This window comes from Psammomys obesus, unplaced genomic scaffold (assembly GCF_907164565.1).
Source record: "Psammomys obesus unplaced genomic scaffold, mPsaObe1.curated_primary_1811, whole genome shotgun sequence".
Lineage (NCBI taxonomy): Eukaryota > Metazoa > Chordata > Mammalia > Rodentia > Muridae > Psammomys > Psammomys obesus.
In genome coordinates, this window is record NW_026585895.1 from 46,162,419 (window position 1) to 46,183,910 (window position 21,492).

General features: G+C 54.0%; 1 protein-coding gene across 5 annotated transcripts; it reads left to right on the forward strand.

Annotated features, from left to right (window-relative positions):
- The first annotated feature begins 360 nt into the window (after window positions 1-360).
- On the forward strand, window positions 361-20,394 carry Phf19 (PHD finger protein 19). Of its 5 annotated transcripts, XM_055600938.1 has the most exons (15): window positions 361-374; window positions 2,493-2,684; window positions 3,074-3,155; window positions 7,032-7,127; window positions 7,525-7,625; window positions 8,062-8,210; window positions 9,862-9,957; window positions 10,613-10,681; window positions 10,777-10,897; window positions 12,934-13,001; window positions 14,211-14,372; window positions 14,933-15,020; window positions 15,786-15,871; window positions 16,808-16,903; window positions 18,092-20,394. In XM_055600938.1, exons 2-15 carry the CDS (start codon window positions 2,499-2,501, stop codon window positions 18,432-18,434), a joined length of 1,743 nt encoding a protein of 580 aa, XP_055456913.1. In that variant the 5' UTR covers window positions 361-374; window positions 2,493-2,498; the 3' UTR covers window positions 18,435-20,394. The 5 variants fall into 5 exon arrangements, with proteins under 5 accessions (XP_055456913.1, XP_055456917.1, XP_055456914.1 ...); XM_055600942.1 differs by lacking the exons at window positions 14,933-15,020; window positions 18,092-20,394 and having other exon boundaries at window positions 16,808-16,882; XM_055600939.1 differs by lacking the exons at window positions 361-374; window positions 2,493-2,684; window positions 3,074-3,155 and adding an exon at window positions 5,737-5,832.
- The last annotated feature ends 1,098 nt before the right edge of the window (window positions 20,395-21,492 follow it).

Sequence of the window (21,492 nt, forward strand, 5' to 3'; positions counted from 1 at the left end):
CGCTCGGCTCGCTGCGCGGGGGCGGCCCCGGGAGGCGCTGCGGGGCCCCGCCGGCCGCGGGCTCCAATGGCGAAGCCGGTGCGGCCCCTGCTAATTACATAAGCGGGGACGTCAATAATTCGCGGGAAAACGCGAAAAAGATGGCGCCCCGCGCCCGGGGGGCCCCTTCCTGAGCTCAGCGGCCCCTCCCTCTCCGCGTCCCCTCCTCCCCGCGGCGCCCCCGCCCCGCTCCGCCCCCGCCGAGACCCCTACCCCGGCCCCACGGGCGGACACTCGGCCGGGCAGCCGCGGGCCGAGCGCACCGCCGCCGCCGCCGCCGCCGATGTGCTTGGTGGTCAGACTCCAAGCGGGACCGGCAGACGCGCTGCCTCGCGGTAAGTCCCGCGCTGCGGGCGCCCCGGGAGACTCCGCGTTTCACGCCTCGATCCCTGCACATGACCCCCTTCCTAGAAGCCCCTCCGCACTGGGTGGAGTCCTACCGTCCCCGGGCCAGGAGTGGGGTGCTGCGGAGCCGCGCACTCCTGGGATGGGGACGGAGGTGGAGCCCGAGCGGTCCCCTCAGGGAAGCGGGAGCCCCAGCCACATCCCCGGCCCCGGGCAGGGTGTGGGTGACTGGTCTCCGTCTGCGGCCGCGCGTCTTCTCTCTCCCGTCCGAGGCAATGGAGGGGAGGGGAGGCAGGGCATTAGGGATTTTGCTCACGTCCAAAGTCAGGCTCACGACTGGCTGCCTGCGAGCGGGGAAAGTTTACAGCCGGAGCAACTGAGGAAAGGGGTACCCGGAGCCGGAGGCGACGCTCCTGCGGGCTGGCCTCCCTCCTGAACACCCTTTTAAAAAGCCAACGGCCGCCCTGGAGAGGCCTCGGCGCATGAATCATCCGCGCTTCCTGCCCCCGCCCGGCCCCGCGCGCCCAGTGCCGCGGATTTGAACTGGACGCGGACGGGAACCCGCAAACAAGCCTTTCTGTGCCGATGGGTTTGAATCAACCAATCACAGCCCGCGGGGGCCCTCTCCAGGAGGATGGAGGCGGGGTGGGGGGGCCGCCACCCGGGGGCCCAGCGCGGCCTCGGGGGCGCAGCGACCCAGTCTGCCCCCAAAAGCCCAGTGGGGGAGGAAATGTCAGTTTGTGAACCTGCCGAGGCCTGAGCATGCTCCGGGCCTGAGCAAGCAGGCAACTCCCAGCTCCCGAAGAGCCGAGTGCCAGGGAAGTGGGCACGAGTTCTGACGGCAGCCCCTACCTGGCGCTTGTGACTCTGTCCCGAAGTAAAAGAGAGGCAGGAGAAGGCAGAAGGAGGTGGCATCCCGCCATCCAGAGAGCCGGAGAGCCGAGACCCTGACCGCCCAGGGCCCCTCGCGTGCCCACGTGTATTTGGTTTCACATACGTACTGGCACACTGCCGCAGACTGTCCCACAGTCTCTGAAGAGGCACCCACATGGAAACACACCCAGAGCTGTCTCCTGTCAGCAGGCCGGGCACCAGGTGCCCAGCACTCAGGCAGAGGGAGGGAAGCTGAGCAGGAGCGCCCCCACCGTCCTCACTCGCTGCAGCATGAGGAAGCTGTTTCTGAGCCTCAGAGGGAGTGTGTGTGGAGGGGTATGGTCCTAGGTGAGCACACAGCAAGGAGAAGGCAGTTGACACTGAACACTGGGAAAGGTCTGGGGAGCCACGATTTGATGGAGAATTAGGGTGAGGGAGGGCGCAGGGAAGCTGAGGGGACCTGGGGGATTCCCCAGTCCTGGTGTCAGGTAGTAGCAAGCAACAGGCTCGGGGAATAGGCATGGAAAAGGTGAATGAATTAATTGATGGGCAAAGAGGAGACAGAACTGAAGCCTAGCACGGTGGGGAATAGGGCAGGATGCTCCAGCCACCATAGGGCAGGGATTCTCAGGCCAAGCCTCTGTGGCGGCTCACCGGCCGGGGAAGTGACGGCCATGGGACACCATCATCAGGAAGAAAGAAGCAAAAGGGGGCACTTGAATGGGCTGGCACGATAATGGCTTAGCTGCTTTGAGCGGATATGCACGTGGAAAAAAACATGGGCGGGTTTAAATGCCCTGAGATCATCAAATAATTGAGAATAGAAAGAAGAGTTCCAGAAGGCACATGGCTATGTCATAGCCGTTCCCAAGAGTTTTCATTGCTCGGTGGGCTTTTCCGGGGGGGAAACATGAAATCTTAAGTACTTGCTTCCCCAGACTTGCACCCACAGAGTGTTTGCATACCGGGCAAAGCCGCAGCCTCCTGGACAGGCAGTGGGCTTCAGATCCATGGGTGGAGCCTTTGCTGCAAGGTTCACTCTCTTAGAAGCAGCACGGTGTAGTATAGAGCCAGCTTGACTCCTTCTGAGCCATGGCTCTGCCTCTGGTCACCGGCCACTTCTTGCGTCTTCTCCGTTTCCCTATCCTTAGAATGGGGTAGGAATGTCTCCCTCCCAGAGTTGTCAAGAGAGGGGTGCAAGAGAAGTCTTGCTTTTTCTCTCCCGGTGTCAGCAGAAGCTGATGGAGACTCAGGCTCTGGAACCGGGGACTCAGGAAGCCTATGGCACCACCACCCCCCTCCCTAACAAGGGGTCCCTGTCTAAGACCAAAAAGTACTTCAAAGACTTGATGTCCAAGCTGACAGAGGGACAGTATGTGCTATGCCGGTGGACAGACGGGCTCCACTACCTCGGCAAGATCAAGAAGGTGAGTCTTCTCTGGTCCTTGGGCCCAGGCTCAGCCTCTTTCTGCTCATCCCTTTTTGTCCCTCATGCCTAGAAGCTGAGAGGGGAAGGGACCAGAGCCTGGCTTTGCAGGCTCCATCCTCAGGGGTGAGTGTGGCCCAGCAGTTCTTCAGAGGACTTAAGCAAGCCCCAGACCGGGCAGGGCATAAATGACTCCGTGGTCTGCATCTCTGCCTTTTAAAACATCCCCGTTAAGTCATCCCCCTGTTCCCGATGGCCGTACTCCATCAGGAGTGTACACCTCCACTTCTGGCCTACCTGTCTTATGAAGCACAAGGCCAGGAGATGGAGGAAGATGGAGGCTCAGCTCCTCCCAGCTGCTCCTCCAGGCTGCTCCTCTCTTTGCCTCAGGTCAGCAGTCCTAAGCAAAGCTGCCTTGTGACGTTTGAAGATAATTCCAAATACTGGGTCCTGTGGAAGGACATACAGCACGGTGAGTGTCAACGTTTCTAGTGTCCCTTCCCCATGTTCGCTCCTGTCTACCTTCCGTTTTGCCTTCTCTGCCACCTTTTTTCCTGCCATCCGCGCTAGTCCGTGCACCCCAGGCCTTGAGAACTCATCTTGGGCCCATCAGAGATGATGATCAGGTTTCTACATGAGAGACATTGATCCCCTTCCTGAATGCTCACTTTCAGTAGGGAGGCAGGGCAGGTGGAAGAGGAACTGGGGCATGTGTTAGCACCAAGGGTGTGCTAGGACTGGGTCTCAGGCCTGCAGTTTGTGTCCTTCCTGAATGTTGTCTGCTACTCTGGGTCTCTTCTGGGCCTAGGGAGGAGGACAGAGGCCAAAGGAGAGGGATTGTCAGCTACTGACATGAACTGTGCTCCCTATCTGCAAGTTAAGAAAATTGGTAGGGAGTCTCTACCCCTGAGGCAAGGAGGTGAGGGTGAGGTGGAGCCAGGAAATCATGAAAATGGCCATGCCAAGATGGAGCTGGGTCAGCTTTCAGGATGGAAGGGGAGCTGGACTGGGTACCATCCCTGCTTTCAGACAGCTGACACTGTGTTACAGATCTAGCTAATCGGGATTGTTGAAGCTACACAGGACAGATTTGGGTAATCACTAGTCACAATATCCACGTGGATATTATGGAACTCCAAACAGCAACTATGACCATTGGCGTGAGGGACAAAACTTATTAAGTATCATTTATCCTTAACAGAACAGATGTGGCCCACTGAGGCAGGTTCCAAGGTCAGACAGGCCCTGGACCATGTTCCAGATCTATCCAGTACTAGCTACACAGCCTTGAGCGGTGATGACACTTTTCTGAGTCCCCATTTCTTCAGCTGAAGGGAAGAGACAGTGGCAGTCCAGGCTCCGCCAGAGCGTTGGAAAGCTCAGATGAGAAGGTGTGCATGGCTTACCCCAGCGCTGCTGCACCACAGGGAGGTGGGTTCTAGGAAGGATGAGTGCAAGAAGCCAGCCAGCCAGGCCACAGGACTAAGGCAGTTTGCAGATCTTTTCCCTCTAGTTCCTTGCACCCTACATCTGTCTTCTACGCCATGTCATATGCCACGGAGGGGGCCCGACGATCCAGGGATGCAGCATTACCATTTCTGCCTCTACAAAACTTTCATCCTAAGGAGAATGCGCCAGGGGGATCACCACCAGTTCAAGGCCAGCCTGAGCCACGTAGCAAGACCTTGACTCAAAGCCAGTAAAAACAAAACAAGAAAAATTCCTTGCAGCCTTCTAGGGGGAGAAAACAGAAGCAGCACATCAAAATGTATGTAAGGGGCTGGAGCGATGGCTTAGCCATTAAGAGCTTGTACTACCCCTGCAGACGACCCAAGTCTGGTTCCCGGCACCCGCATCTGGTGGCTCACAACCACCTGGAACTCCAGCTCAGGGGATATAACAACGGCTCTGACCGTGTATGCCACCCGAACTCAGGCGCACATACCCCCATACATATTCACATAACTAAAAATTAGCTTAAAATCATTTTCAAACATATTTAAAGGGAGTGTGGGAAGGAGGCTCAATCAGTTTTTTTTTTTTTTTAAGTTATCTTGCAAGCACAAGCATCCACATTTGATCCTTGGAACCCACATAAGAAAGTGGGCATGGGGGCTAGAGAGATGGCTCAGAGTTTAAGAGCACTTAAAGCTGCTTAAAGCACTTAAGGCTGCTCTTCCAGGGGACCCAGATCTGATTTCCAGACCCCACATGGCAGCTCACAACCACCTGTAGAAGCAGTTCTGGGTGATCCAACACCCTCTTCTGACCTCTGCAGGCACCAGGCCCGCATGGTGCACATACATTCATGCAGGCAAAACTCATACTCATATACGTGTGTGTGTGTGTGTGTGTGTGTGTGTGTGTGTGTGTGTGTGTGTGTCCTTCAAAGAAAGCTGGCACAATGGCTCACACTTGCAGTCCCAGCTCTGGAGAGGTAAAGACAGGCAGATACCTGATGCTTAGTAGCCAGTCAGGCTAGCCAGTGAATCCTAGATCTCAGTGAGAGACTCCCTCTCAGAGAGAAAGATGGGTGCCCCTGGGCAGTGTGACCTGGACACACGTGCACCTGGACACACCTCAGCCTGCATGCATGTATATACACCGAAAAGTTATATTTGTGGACGGGGAGTGAAAGCAGCTCTGTGGTTTGCCTAGACTGTGCACTTAGGTTTGATGCCTAGCACCGCTCACCCCCAAAAAAGGAAAAATACACTTAACATAGCCACGTGGACACTTCAGATATAAAAATGTATTCAACAGAAGAAGACAAAAAAGAAAAAGAAAAAAAGATTGAGGAGGAACCAGTAAGTGAGAAGCCATTCTATAACTCTATTAGAGGTTGGGGTTTATTTCAGCAGGAGAGAGAATGTACCCACTAAATACAGGCCAGGAGTCTGAGCCCCAGCTCCAAAATAAACTACACAAATTCACTGGTCACTCAATCTGGACTTTGGATCTTGACTCAAAAACACGAGATTGTAGTAACGTTTTAATTTGCCAGACATTCAGAAATGAAAGTAGCTTTCGGTGCCATGACGGCTGTGCAGTGTGCTTTAAGAAAGTTCTGTTCATAAATACAACCGAAGTAGCCATGGAAAGTGAATGAATGGCTGGCTGGCCCTTGAATCGAAACAACAGGCAGAGATGTGGGTGAGAATATCGTTTAAATGGGATTTGCTGTGAGTTCACAATTGATGAGAACAGGGTGTCTCTTTTAAACAGACATTCTTATCATGGAGCGCTTTAAGTGTTTTTAGACATGAAGAGGTTTTAGTAAAACAAGTTGGAATAGGTAAGGGAGGGAACCGGATATGTCAAAAGAGCAAAGACTTAGCTGTGCGGTGGCTGTAGGCTTGAATTCCACTTTCCCACTGACCAGCTAAGCAAGAGCCTTAACTTCTTGAGCCTCAGTTTCCTCATCTTTTGGAGCAGGTGTTAATACCTCTGAGGGGCTGGAAAGTTTCCATAAGGCAGCTTGTGAAGTGTGGTGCACGGTGGGAGTTCAGTTCCTGCTCCGAGGTTTTAATTGTCATTGCTTTGATAAAGAAAGTCTCTGACAGTTTCGTACATATACAGTATGCATTCTGGTTACACTCTCCTCAACCCTCCCTGACCTCTCTCTCACCCTCATTACCTCTCCCCTCCACTCTACCCGCCCCTTTCCCAGATGCGTCATTTGGGGTCTTGTTGTGTGACCCATTTTGGTGATTAATGGATTGGGCCTCCCCACTGGAGCCCATCAATGGGTACACAACTGAAGGCAATAACTCCCCATCCCCCACAAAATGTATCAGTATAAAATGGTTGGGCAGTGAGGGCTAGGCTCCCTAGCTCCCCTCCCCCACCCATCATCAGTTATCCGGGGTTGTTGGGCACATTCTTGTGCAGACCCAATAGAGTCACCTGCAGTTGTTAAGAGTCTGTGACTGCAGTCGCCCTGCTTCGCTCAAAGAATGGCATTTCACAGCCCTTATTTCTGTCTTCCAGCCCTTACATTCTCTCTGGCCCCTCTTCCACAATGTCCCGTGAGCCTCAGAGGGTGTGGTGTGGATGACTTTTGTAGAGCCAAGCCCTCCACTGTCACTGATTCTCATCATTTTGTACAGCTGTTTCTGCGTTCTCGGCAGCTCACGGGAAACAGATGCGTCTCTGGTTAAGGCTGAGTCGTAACTGTCTATGGGGATAACGTATATTTAGAAGGCAGTTCGACTCTGTCAGTTTAGCTAAACAACAGAATCAAGTTTCCCAGTCTGTGAGCTGCCCACCAGCTCTAAATATGGCTTCCCTCCCAGTCTCTTTCTTGGTGGTGTGAGCTGGACCTGAGTTGAAAGCGCTTCTTTTTCAGCTGGCGTTCCAGGAGAGGAGCCCAAGTGTGACATCTGCCTGGGGAAGACATCAGGGCCCATGAATGAGATTCTCATCTGCGGGAAGTGTGGCCTGGGTGAGTGGGTGAACGCAGCGCAGCTCGAGAAGGCCCTGACCTGGGGCCCCTCCCACGCTGCACTTGCTCAGATTCAGCTAGCCCCATTTATCCTTCTAGCCCTCTCAGTGTCGCCTTGGGGAGAGTTGAGAAAGAGCAATGGGAATGTAAGCCGGGGCTCTCCTAGGCAGAGAGAATGGGGGGAGAGGAGGGGCAGATGCTGAAGCCCGTCCCTGGTGCCTGTTTGTCCCTCACTGGATATCAGCTTGGCTCCTGGGTAGGAACCACCAGCCAGTACCCAAAAGCTGGCAGGCAGAGCTCCCTAGGGCTTGCCGGAGCCCGGCTAGCCTCTCTTGGCCAGCTGGCTTTGGGCCGCTGCCTCCTTTTGAGTAATTCACCATCCCCTCCTGTGCCCTAGGTTACCACCAGCAGTGCCACATTCCCATTGCAGGCAGTGCCAACGGGCCCCTCCTCAGTCCTTGGTTCTGCCGGCGCTGCATCTTCGCACTGGCTGTGAGGGTGAGTCCTCCCCTTTCCCAGCCCCCAGCCCACTATGCTCAGGCCTGAGGCTACATCACTGATCCTGTACTCCAGGCAGGACTCCACTTGGACTTGGAGACACAGGGTGCTCTCTGTCCTAGGCCAGATTTCAGAGCCTCTCTAAACCTCAGTTTCCCCAGCCATAAAGTGCGCACAGTTTTGTGTCCGTGGGAGGCCACCAAAAAAGGGCCACTTGCTATTAAAAGACAACTTGATGGACACGCCCCTTACACCTGTGTTGTGCTTACTACAACTGATGCTATTCATGAATTATCTTTGAGGGAAACGGAGGATGGATTTAGGATTGGTGAGAAAAACTTCCTTATTTTCCTGATGTCTGGGTCTCCCCAAACCCTGGCAGCGTTTCCCCTGAGAGTAGGTGTGGTTGGTGACCTGGGCCCTATCTCTCCCCTAGAAAGGCGGCGCGCTGAAGAAAGGCGCCATCGCCAGGACGTTGCAGGCGGTGAAAATGGTGCTGTCCTACCAGCCAGAGGAGCTCGAGTGGGACTCGCCCCATCGCACCAACCAGCAGCAATGCTACTGCTACTGCGGCGGGCCTGGAGAGTAAGGCCGCAGGGCGGGACACGTGCGGGAGGCCGGGCTGCGGGGTGGGACTGACAGGCGCCGCGAGAGCCCGCCTCAGGGGGCGGGGCCTGAGTGACAGCCCGGAGGGCGGGGCTTGGGTGGCAGGCTCTGGAGGGAGGCGGGACCTGGAGGGGCGCGCTCCGAGTGACAGCTCGAGGGCGGGACCTGAGTGTCAGACTCCAGAGTGACAGCTGGGCTGCGGGCCCGAGCGTCTGGAGGCGGGGCCTGGAAGGGGCGAGCCTGGAGTGACAGCCGCGGGGCGGGGCCTTGGTGGAGGGATGTGACAGCTCGGGGGCGGGGTCTGAGTGTCAGCCTTTGAAGGCGGGATCTAGCGGGGTGGACCCAGAGTGACAGCTGCAGGGCGGGGCCTCAGTGTCAGGCCGTGGAGGCGGGTCTTGGATGGGCAAACCCGGAGTGCCAGCTCGGGGGCCAGGTCTGGGGGAGACCGGCCGGAGTGACAGTCGCGGGGGCGGGGGCGGGGCCTAGGTGTTAGGCCGTGGAGGCGGGATCTGGAGGGGCAGGTCCGCAAAGCCATTTTAAGGAGAGCACATTCTAACGTTGGGGCTGTTTCACTTTGCAGGAGGGTAGGGCTTCAGGAGGGTGACTCAGAGAGGTCGGTGGGGGCCCGGCTTCCAGAAGCGGGCCCAGCGAGTCCGATAGCAGCCGTAAGGCATGTCCAGACGGAGGGGACCCAGGAAAGTCGCCTAGGGGCGTTAAGGGACAGGTCCTGAAAGTAAGCTCAGAGTGAGAATCTGTGCAGACGGCAGTGGAGAGGAGAAGGCAGAGCCACCTGAGAAAGAAGCACTACTGAAGTAGCTAAGAGCCTAGGCCTGACTGAGATGTCCTTTGCCTACAGAGCACCTTGCCGGCTGTGTCTTCCCTGATTCTTGGTTCACTTGCTGGTTTTTCCTTGTGTGGTTGTGAGCATTGGTAACTAGATAAAGGCTCGCACAGGCTGAGAATCAGTCATCTGCTGCTGGCGGTGATAGGGTTTTGCAGAAAATTCTTGGCCCGCTGTGGGGGCCAGAATCTGGTGACTTGCCCACCCGGGGCCTCCAAGGACAATTGAACCTGCTCCTGTGGGCTGTCTGCACAGAGGCAGGGTCTCCACCCTCAGCAGATGGCAGACTACTCCTTCCCCTGCCCTGAGTCTTAGAGCCAGCTCTGACTGGAGGTTATGCTTAGGGCCGAGGTGCGTTCTAACTATGCCATTTGAGCGACTTCATCTCTCAAGTGGGCGCTGTTATCTTAATTACCCGAGAGGATCCCAGCGTGCTGGGAGGCCTCATGAGTGACAGATGGAGAACAGTGTACAGAAACCTATATGGCATTAGTAAGTGGCTGCTTCTCGATGTTTAATGCACAGTTGTTCACACACACACACACACAGGCACACAGCTCCTCTGAAAACCAGGTCTGAAGCCAAACAGAAAAACTGCATATTAAACTTGCACTTTAGGGCCGGGGCCAACGGTACACTTTTCTTTTACTGGGTGCAAGACCAATGAGGTCTGGCTCCAGGTGTTTGGTAAGTGTGGCCCACAGTCCTCTTCCCCTTCCTGCAGTGGCAGCTGGGTAAGTTGCTGCGCCTGCCTGTGACACGGCTGCCCTGGCTCTTCTGTGTCTCCAGGTGGTACCTGCGGATGCTGCAGTGCTGCCAGTGTAGACAGTGGTTCCACGAAGCCTGCACACAGTGCCTCAATGAGCCTATGGTGTTTGGAGACCGGTAGGTGCTGACTAGGCATAGGGGACAGGGAGTGACAGCAGTAACCTTCTCGGGTTATCTGCCTGATGTCACACTGAGGCGGTCTGTGGTAGCCTATACTTGTCTGCTGGAGGTAGCTCAAGACAGAGGACCCCGGCTCTGCTGAGCCAGGAGACAATAAAGGACCATGCTGGCTATGCGCCTAGTTGCTGCAGATCTGTGGGGAGCCTTAGACAAATGCCCGCCTTCACCAAGTTCCTGTCTCTACAAGTGTCTCGGGAAGGAGAGACAATAGTCAATGCCTTTGCCTTACCAGGAGTTACTGTAGACGCCGCTGCTAGGGAAATGCACGGCTAATGGGAGGTATTATATCTGCCAAGTCAAATATTATGCTTATTTAAACCTTGGTTGATGGCTGGCAAGTGAGCACACGTATGTGTGTGCGTGCATGCACGTGTGTGATTTCAGAAGGCACAGTGGTGACCGCTACAGCCCAACCTCTGTATGAACTGAGCTGAACTCTGGGGCAGTGATCTTTGGAGAGGGGTCAGGGAGAGAGGCATTCTTTAGTCCCTGTCCCCTCCACTGCTCAGACGCTGACAGCTCAGGAGGGGATGAGATGGCTGAGGGTCAGACACCCTCCCATCACAGCCTCTCACCTCTCACCTACCCACAGGTTCTACCTGTTCTTCTGCTCCGTGTGTAACCAAGGCCCAGAGTATATCGAGAGGCTGCCCCTGCGATGGTGAGAGGATGGGGCCTGTCCTGACCAGCTCCTCCTTTCCCCTCTGCCCTCTGCCCTGCCCCTGACCCTCACCTGGCCCTTGCTTTCTTGCCCAGGGTGGACATAGTTCACCTGGCCCTCTATAACCTGGGAGTACAGAGCAAGAAGAAGTACTTTGACTTTGAGGAGATTCTGGCCTTTGTCAACCACCACTGGGAGCTCCTGCAGCTTGGCAAGGTATGTAAGGTCCCAGGAGCCGGAGGTCCCAGGAGCTGGAGGTCCCGGGAGCGTTCAGTGCAGGGCTTGGGCGTGGGTATAGACAGGTGAGCTCTCGCCCTTGAGCGGCAGCTCCTTCAGTCAAAGCCTCTGAGCCTGTGCCAGGGAGGGGCTTTCTGGCCTCCAGTTCAGGCAGTGGTCAGTTGGGACCTCACTAACACAGCCGCAGGGCACTGAGGCATTGCACCGAGGGTGGCTGGAGGGGGGGGACTCTCTGCTAAGGTGTCTGACTCACAGCAGCTTTCCTGGCTAGCTTAGAAATTACAGTGGGTTTGTCTTCTGCTGACCTTGTTCTGCATTGAGGTTCCAGGGGCTTCAGTGCCCTGTAACTAAGACTTCAAAGTTGTCAGAGCTGGAGAATGACCTAGCCACTCCCACGGGGCTACAGGGCCTGCTGCCCTAACGACACTGTTGGAGTCTTCTTGGCTACTGCAGAGTCAGTGTCTTCCACTGACTAGGTTGTAGATGATGAGACAAGGTCATAAAAAAACGAACAAGGGCTGTTGGCATGGCTCAGGAGATGAGGGTGCCCTAGCCAAGCCTAAGGACCTGAGCTCAATCTCCAGCACCCGCAGAGTGGAAGGAGAGAACTGACCCATGCCCTGAGTTGTTCTCCTACCTCCATACATGTGCTGTGGCAGGCACATGCTACACACGCGCGCGCGCGCACACACACACGCACGCACACACACACACACACACACACGTATAATGAAAAAGAAACCAAATAGGAAAATCTTATCTTTGCAAGCAGTTGTATATGATGTCTCCATGCACAGTGTGTGGTCAGTTATAAGGTGCGCAGAAAGCCTTGAAGGATAGAGTCCGTATTATTTTCAAGATTTATTTAATGTATATGAGTGTTTCGCTCATGTGCATGTCTGCATACCACGTGTGTGCTTGGTGACCACAGATGCCGTAAGATGTTCAGGTGGTTGGAATTATGGATGGTTGTTAGCTACTGTGTGGGTGCTGGAATCCAAACCCAGGTCCTCTGCAGCAACAACTGATCTTAGCCACTGACTGAACTACCCCTCCAGCCCCTGGAGTTGGAATTTTTTTAAATAACTTTTTCTGCCATATTAAAAAAAAAAATCATGCATAAGGGCTAGAGAGGTGTCTTAGCAGTTAAGAGCACTTGCACTGGGTCCTCGCAAGGACCCGGCTTCCATTCCCACCACACACATAGCAGTTTACCACTACTGTCTGTAACTCCAGTTCCAAGGACTAGAGCCCTCTTCCGACCTCCCAGGGTGCTGCACACACATGGTACACATAGACAGGCTAGTAAACACTCATCAGCTAAGTATTTTAAAAATTCATGTTTCCAACAGAAAATTTTAAGTTATCAAAACAGAAGTATGCCTTTAAAGGACCGGTATTTTCACTACTCAGAAATAACTAGAAATAAAGCTTGAATATATCCTGCTCCTCCCCTCCTACACGGTTTACATGAAACAGTATATGCTATTTTAGATGACCCCTTTTCGGTTAGTGTCACCCTGTTCCGGGCTGCTGGTGTTCTCATTACCTTTTAAATGGCTGAACTGATGTCCTCCCTAGTTTGCTAGCTGGGCACGTAGTTTATTTTCTTTTTGTCCACTATCAGAAACAATGCCACTGGCTACATTTTTGTATGCGAAATTTTGTCCATAATCCGTGCTTCCTCTGTAATATAGCTCTCATAGGGCGGCATTACTGGACAAGAGTGGGGATGTTTTTAAAGCAGCACTGAGGAACGAACCCAGGGCCTTGTTCATGTTAGGCAAGCAGTCTCCCTCTAGGCTACAGTCACAGCCCCATAAAGCTCCTAAAGTGTTGAGGCCAGGAGTCTGCCTCTGTCTTACAGATGGGGAAACAAGCTCAGGGAGGTAAAAAGAGGATAAGTCAGTGGTTCTGTCCTGGGAGACACTGGAACTTGAGATGGCGGGGGCAGGCTGGTGTCTTCTCAGATGCTTGTGTAGGTCTGACTGGCCTGCTGGCTCTGCTTCTCCTAGCTCACCAGCACCCCTGTGTCAGATCGCGGACCACACCTCCTCAATGCTCTCAACAGTTACAAAAGCCGGTGAGTGCAAGGGGGCGGAGCTGCAGGCCCTGGCAGGGGATTCAGTCTAAAGGCTTCTCCTAGTATATATTCTTTGCTGGAGTCGGACTCCCGACCTGGCTCTTTCCTCCTTCTCCAGCATCCAGGGAATAAAGACATCCACAGGCCTTCCTTTACAAAGCCTTCCCAAGCGCCCAGGAACCCTGCCTCAGTTGTCTGCGAGGCTCCGTTCTGTGCTGCAGCCAGCTAGAGAGCTCCTGGCTACTTCCCTAGTCTGTGCCTTCCCATCCTAGGTGCTTAGCACACACCTGTCCCTCAGCCATGTCCAAGGCCTTTTATGACACGACCCTCCCCATCGGCATCTTACACTCTTGTCCTTTCGTTTTATGGACTCTGGGTGTCAGCCAGCCCTGCTCAGCCCTTGGGTTCCTACCCATTTGTTGGCTGGTTGGTTGGTTGGTTGGTTGGTTGGTTGGTTGGTTGGTTTTTGAGATAGGATCTCACTCTGGCCCAGGCTCCAACTTTTGATTCCCCTGCCCCAGCCCCCTCAGTGTTGAGTTTACAAGTGTGTAGCACCATATCCCAGATAGCCAGCACTTTGTTCCTGTCCATCCCTCTGCCTCTTGTTGCCCAACTTTATTCACTTTTTCATCAGCAAGTATTTTCAACAGAACTGCACTGTAACAGACCTCTCTAGGTAGGTTCTGAGCTATGGAAGAACAAGGCACTGACTCTGTTTCTGTGAAAGCTTGCCCGGCACCTCTTACAGGGCAACCTGCTCTGGCCTTCCTGTGGTTTGAGGTACAGCAAGACATCCTCTTGAGGATGAGGCCTCTTGGCCACTCAGTGTTCAGCTTTCCTGAGAACAGGCCTGGGTTTGAACCTCCTCCATAGCATCAGGGCCTCACTCAGCCAGTGTTGAAAAGAGAGATATGCTTAGAGATGCTTCCTGGCCAGAGAATGTTAAAAACTGGCACCAACCAGTTCCTGGGTCCTGAGACTTCTGCTGTGTGCTGCGCCTGGTGGCTTTGCAGCTAGCCCATGCCAAGAAGCCTCAAGGAAGAGCAAGAATCAAATACGCAGGAGGCAGAACAGGGAGGAGCTTAGCCACGTTCTCTGCTGGGGACTGTGGATTCAGTTGGAAGGGCGGAGGGGCAGGAAGGCTGATGGCCCTGGTGGTAACTAGGAAGATCAGCTTGACAGCGCCAGCCTCTCTACTGTCCACCCCAGGTTCCTGTGTGGCAAGGAGGTGAAGAAGAAGAAATGCATCTTCCGCCTGCGCATCCGTGTCCCGCCTGCCCCTCCAGGAAAGCTGCTTCCCGACAAGGGGCTGATGCCAAACGAGAGAGGGATCTCTGGGCTGCTTCGTAAGAGAGGAAAGAGCAAGCCTGGGTCAGTGCTGCTGCTGGGCTGCAGCTGCAGCCAGCTCGGGTTCTCCACCTGCGCTCCCAGCCTCTGCAGGTGGCAGAAGGCTCCACAATGGCCCAGGCAGTGTGATGGCATCGCTGCAAACCTGGAGTCCTAGACCCAGCAGGGGCAAGCTCTAGGCACTGCAGGAGAGCTAGTGTGAAGCTCCTAGGTCCCAATCACCACAGGCCCCTCGCTTCCTAGCTCCAGGGAAGCCTGCTCCTGGGACCCAGCTCTGCTGCGTTAGGACCGGGCAGAGAGGGGACACTGAGTGTGCAATATGCCCTCATTCTCCTGGCTGGGCAGAGCCTCCTCTCCAGGGGCACTGGGGCAAGGAGCCACCTTTCCTTCTTCCACTCTCTAAAGCCCCTCCACATTCACTGCCCCAGAGGACGCCCTCCTTCCAGGAGGCCCTCTGCCCTGCCCAAACCCTTCTGACCCCATCCTGGCCACTGCCCCCGGCACTCCTAAGGCCTCTCCCAGGGGGCTTCTGCCTGGCCCTCCGCCTCTGACTGGGCCACCCTCTCCCTTTTCTGTCTCCACAGTTTGTTGCCTAAGGAATCCCAGCAGCAGAAAAGGCGAGTTTATAGAAGAAAAAGATCAAAGTTTTTGCTGGAAGATGCTATTCCCAGTGTTAGTGCCTGGTTTTCTGGTTTTCTTATTCTCCAGTCCCACGCACAGGGACAGCATTACATTAGGGGGTCCTGTACCGACAGCAACGTACTGTCCTGACCCAAAGGGATGCCCTGCTGTCGTACTTCCAATCACAGAGAGACAAGGAAGTGCCAGGCCCCCTAAGACCGCTATTTCCGAATCTCCCTGAGGTTCTTCTGAGGACACAGGGGTTAGGGCAGGGGTAGATAATATCCTAGTCCCGGGGTCGGGCAAAACAGGGCTGTGTGGGGGAAGCAGCTTTCATGATGCCACACTTCAAGTGGCTGAGCCCGGCTTCGAACCAGATCTCAGAGCACATTTTCGCCCTCTGATCATCCTTACTGAAACTCTCCCCGTGGGTGACAGTGTTAACGATGCCTCAGCACTCCAGCACTTTATAGTTCGCAATACCCTCTCACAACCTCGACTGAGTCCTAACTGCTTCCTGTGACACCCCCACCCCACCCCCACCCCAGTAAAGCAGGCTCTGAGTTATTCCCATTTTGCAGTGGAGGCAACTGAGACCCAGAGAAACGAATGTAAGTCATCCAGGTGGCTGGAGAAGTCAGGACTTACTTGACACACCAGGGTGGCTTGGCTCTGGCTCACAGTTTAGGTTTTACCCGAGGAGCCCTTGAAGCCCTGGCTGAGCAGCAGGTGTCCCATACAGTCTGGGGAAATGGCTGCTTGGGGAGAGGCGGGTCTGTTGCTCCCTGACTGGCCCTGTCTTCCTTGTGTCTACAGAGCGACTTCACCTCAGCCTGGAGCACGGACCACCACCTGGCCAGTATATTCGACTTCACACTGGATGAGATTCAGAGTTTAAAAAGGTACCTGCTACTTTAGAGCTGACGGCGGTAAAGGGTAGGGGGGCTCCACCCTCCCCCCAGCATGAAGGAGGCACACGTCCTGGGGTGTGGACATGCCCCTCATGGGCCTTCTGAAACTTCAGTTAAAAGGTCCAATACGCACTGGGCCGCCTGAGAATTTTGTATGCTACAGCTTTCAGCATAGCGCCCTCTGCCCTCCAAAGCAGAGGTCCAGGCTGCCTTGCCTGCAGTCCCTCCTCCTCAGCCCCTTCTCCTGCCTCACGTCTTGGACTGGAAGGGCTATGGCTACTCTCACCGTTCCACCTGTGCTTATGCTGAGTCCTTGGCCTGGAACGCACTGTGCCCTGCTCCCCCATCCAAAACTCAGGGCGTCGCTTCCTCCAGGAAGCCCTCACTGACCCTCCCAGGCTGTGTTGGAAGCCTGCTTATACCTGCTCATAGCACACTTATTTGGGTAAATTCAAAGGCAAGAATTTCATCTTTTACCACTTAACCCCCCCCCCAAAATCACTCAAGACCACATGGAGCAGGAAAGGAAGGATTTAGAGTCAGATGGGAACTCCAAACCAGGCCTACCAGTTCTAACTGTACAGCATTCGCTGAATTCCTTAATCGCCCAGCCTCCTCATTTTCCCCACTTTGCAGCTGTAAAATTTTGTACAAGTGCCCAAAGACACATGGACTATGTCACCGCCAGGGGAGATTGGTCAGGGAAAGTTTTCTTGACTCCCAACTTTGAAAACCAAATGGGTAGAAAATAAGACAGGCAGATGTGGGGTGAGAATCTTAGCAGTGAGAAGAAGATGGACCTCAGCTGGGATGGAGGACACCTGTCAGAGACACAGAAGGTGGAGAGGCTCCAAGGGACCCCAAGGGCCAGATTGGTGGGCCTTGCTGGGCTGGGCCAGTAGCAGACTCGTCTTCTCTCCCTCCCAGTGGCAGCTCAGGCCAGACCTTCTTCTCAGACGTGGATTCCACCGATGCCGCCAGCACGTCCGGCTCTGCCTCCACCAGCCTGTCCTATGACTCCAGGTGAGCTTCTCGTGGGGGGGGGAGGGGCTGCCTTTGAGTCTGCAAGGGACAGCGGTCCCCATCCCATCTGCTTCCCACCGCTGAGTGCAGACTCCTTCTGTACTTCCAGGTCTCAAGACAGGGAGACGTGGGGATGGGGTGCTGGTCTTCCCTGACCTTCTTTCCCAAGTCACCTGATCCCTTCCATTGGGGACATTCTTTGCCTGCAGTGGTTGTGTGATCCCTCTAGTCACGTGATCCAATTCTGAGGCTCTTCTATCTGAGAGGCCTGTTCACTCTAGGCTTCTCGGCATCTGCGTGTCATGATTGTGTATCTGTACCTCAGACTGCAGGGCTCCTGTTCTCAGTTCCTGGCTGTGTGATTTGTATCGTAGGGCCTCTAAGAGGAAAATGCATTTACTTTAAGCACAGTAGAAGAGCAGACGGTGGGGTCTGGCTGAGGGAAGAGCCTAATTTCCTGCTGGGCACAGGCCCCTCTGCCCTCAGGCTCCTTTATTCTCCAGAATGTGTGCAGGCTTTGTGGAAGTAGACTGCAGCGTCTATAAAGATTGGAATCCTCTGCTTTCACACATCTATAAGTGGGGTGGGGAGGGTCCTTGTTTCTCTGCTGTTGCCTCTGTAGCTTTAATTTTTGTCCTAGGGATTAAACCCAGGGCTTCGTGCATACTAGAGAAGTGCTCTACCACTGAGCAGAACTTCCCTGGTCCCCCTCTTTCTTTGGTTTCTCACTAGTGCCTCAGGTCCTGGCCTCCACGTCTCGGCATCTGTTAATGGGCAGCTTGTCCAGTGTGTCTGTTTTGCGAACACTTCTGCCTGTGTGGTACAGGGTCCTTCAGGGCCTGTCCCTGTGTAGCTAGCTCATCCAGTCCACACAGAGGACTTTACACCCTAAGCAAGGCCTCTGCACTGTGGGACCCCAGAAGCACCCACAGAAGGGTGAACCACTCTTCCAGATACAAACAGCAGATGCTGCAAAGTTGAACACAGCCGGGCTGGAGTCCCCGCCTCTGTACACTCTCCAGCCCATTTCTCCCATGGAACCTCAGTTTCCCTATGACAGGACTACTCTGAAGTTCCAGCATGCCCAGGTCTGGCCTAGCGCCTGGTACCTAAGAGACGCTGAGGGTAAGGAAGCTTTTGATCGTTCCAGCTCACTCCCATCATTTCCCTCTTCCCCTCCTGACACAGATGGACGGTGGGCAGCCGCAAGAGAAAGCTAGCAGCCAAAGCGTACATGCCCCTGCGGGCAAAGCGTCGGGCAGCTGAGCCGGATGGGCGCTGCCCCTCAGACAGCAGTGCAGAGGGAGCTCTGGGCCCCGAGCAGCCGGATGAGGGCATCGACAGCCACACGTTCGAAAGCATCAGTGAGGATGACTCCTCCCTGTCCCACCTCAAGTCATCTATCACCAACTACTTTGGTGCGGCCGGACGGTTGGCCTGCGGGGAGAAGTACCGAGTGTTGGCTCGGAGGGTCACCCCAGAGGGCAAGGTTCAGTACCTGTTGGAATGGGAAGGCACTACCCCTTACTGATTACCCCTCAGAGGCTGCCTGGATCCCTGGAAACCAAAGGAGGGCCAGAAGAAGCCATTGGCTCCCTGTTTTCTCCAGGCTGGGGTGGTGGAGGGAAGCAGGACAGGGCCTGGCTGCGGCCCCTGCCTGCTGCCTGCCAGGCCAAGGCCTGTGTGCTGCTGTACCAAGTGCCTGTGTCTCTGAGACCCCGCTGGCTCTTTCTCATTGCCTATACACTCCATACCCCTCAAACTTTTTACTGGTTCCTCTGAAGGTATCCTGGCTACGACCCCTGATCCTGAGGCCTGAATCCATTTTTCATTGTCCCCAGTTGTCCATCTTTTTACCTCTCACCCGTTTGGGGTGTTTTGTGTAGTCGCACATCTTCCATGTGCGAATGAACATCTATGGGACCACAGTGAGAGAAGGGAACGCTGAAGGTCTTTCACCTTCTCACTAAAAACCCTCACCCCAGGAGGAGAGGGATGCCCGAAAAAAAGTTTAGGGTACCTGGGACCCCAGAGCCTGGGGAGTGATGAGCTGGGCCTCTTCTGAAGGAACAGCCACAGGGTCCTTTACTGAGGCTAACTGCAGTAGTCAGGGTTGAGGGGCCCAGAAGTTTGCCTGTCCCCACAACAACCCTCCACTGTTGTCATGGCCTGGAGGCTGCCTCACTGCACAGAAGGATTCTTGAACCCTTGATCTGGGAGGAACGCCTGACTAAATCCCAGACCCATTACAAAGTGAAACACCACAGGACTGTGTACATAGACAAACACAGTCACGTGTCCCCTCCAGGGTACCCTGGACCCTGTCCTTGACCTCTTCCAGGGATACATGCTGCAGTTAAATGTGAAAACCAAACTCCTGCTCCCCCTGGCCAGGGAACCAGCCCCAGCCCCACAGAAAAGCACAAAAGACACCCCCCCCCTTCCTGCATAGTTCCTGCCTTGCCCAGGAGCTGACAATCACTTTTGGGACAGGCTAGGGTTTTTCAAGGGCCTGAATCATGCATTCCCTTCGGAAAGGAAAGGAAAGCCTTTGTCATTGATGGTATAAATAGAATTCTTAGAATGGACAAACCTGGCCCATCTGGAGGGAAAACCAAAATTCAGGGGTGGGCAAGGAGCCCTTGTTTTGCCTGCAACTGACTCACTGAGTTGGAAAATGGAAAGAAGTGCCTTTGGGATGGGAGGCAGGAGCACCAGATTGGAACCAGCCTCACTGACTGCTGCTGTGGCGTCCAGATGTCCAGGGTCTTGAAAACTGCCAGCTAGTCGGAGATAACAGAGCTCTATCAGAGGGGCTGACTTTTCCATAACTGGGTCCGACCCCTCCACACGTACCATGAGCATTCAGGGGGTCTCTCTCTGAAGTAGGTTAGATGACCCCCGCCTTAAACCTCAGCAACCATAGTGCCTTGCAAAGGAACCTCACCCCTCACTTGGCACAGCCACCCTGTTCCCTCTGCTTCCCTGTCTTGGCTGAGGCAGGGATGAGCAGATGGACACTGGACCCAGTTCTTGGTCCCACAGCTGCTGCCACTGAGGTCCCCAAAGGGGGGCAGGTGGGAGGAGAGTTATAAAGCCAACTCCCAGGACAGCAGGAGTGTGGGAACTGGGGTCAAATTTGTAGCTTCCTGTTGGCTTTAGTGAACATGGCAACCTCAAACATCTGTTTTCCAGGCCACTAGGAAAGCCAGAGAGCAAGGCTGTTGGACATCTGCCCCTTCCCTGCTGGGCCCCAGAAGCTCTGGGCCTGAGGGGCAGGAGGGTAGGCAGTGCTTGTCCCACTGGGAAAGCTAGCACAAGAACTGACCAAGTCACCTGACTCCCCTCACCAGCATGGCACTCTTATAAGACAATAGCTGCATTACTGCCAACTGACAGTATAACCCTGTGCACCTTTGAAAAGATCTGGGTTTTGAATTGCTGCTTTTAATAATATTTGTTATATTAAAGTTATAATTGATGTGTCTGGTTTACGGTGAAAGCGTGTCCTTGGAAACGTTTCTGCGTTCTGCTCTTGGCCTCCTGGAGGTGAGGCCAAGGACGGTGAGGCCAGCCCTGTGACCACCCAGCCACCCCTGCATTCTCTATACCCGTGTTGTCTCAGCGGTGTTCCCGCCCTGAAGCCCCTGGAGAATGTGGAACTGTTTTCTCTATTGGGTAAATTTATTCTTAGGATTTAGAAATAAATTAGAACTCTCAGAAATTCCCCAAATCACATTATCTTAAAATAATTTGTTCTTCATATTCCTTTCCTCACTATTACATTTACCTGAAAATTGTTGACTAGGGGGTGGGGAGATGACTCAGTGGTTAAGAGCACTGTCTGCTTTTCCAGAGGTTCTGAGTTCAATTCCCAGCAACCACATGGTGACTCACAACCATCTATACTGGGATCTGATGCCCTCTTCTGGCGTGCAGGTGTACCTGCAGATAGAGCACTCATCTACATTAAATAAATAAATCTTTTTTTGAAAAAGGAAAATTGTTGAAAAAAAGAGGCATATATATTAAGCCCAAAATAACTATTAACTAAGGGCTATAGCGTGGGGGTCAGCTTTAAAGACTGGTGAGGACCAGGGAACATCATTTGGATAGCATTCTATACCACAGTGTTTGGACTTATTGGCTGAACAACGAGAAAGGATCAACCATGCATCTGAATTACTGATTTAAGTGTTCCCCTTCTTTCCAATATTCATTTCTTGGAACACCACGCTCAGCATTTTTATAAAGCACACGCTGTATATATAAAATTATTTTCAAGACAAACAGGTTGCAGCAGAGTAGTTGCCGTGGCAACAACCTAAAGCAAGGCTCACAGACTCAATGTTGGTGTCTTCCCCCTTACATGTGCCTGGCTAGGCTCGCTCTCCAGTCCAGCGCTTTGATGTTACCGCTTTCGCTCTTTACTTGGTGAAGGCAATTTGTTTTTGTTTTCTCCTTTTGAGATAGGATCTCCCTATGTAGACTAGGCTGGCTTTGAACTTGAGGTTTCTCTGCCTTAGCCTTACAAGGGCTTGGATGACTGGGTCCACCATCACATCCAGACAAAGGGATTCTTTTAATGC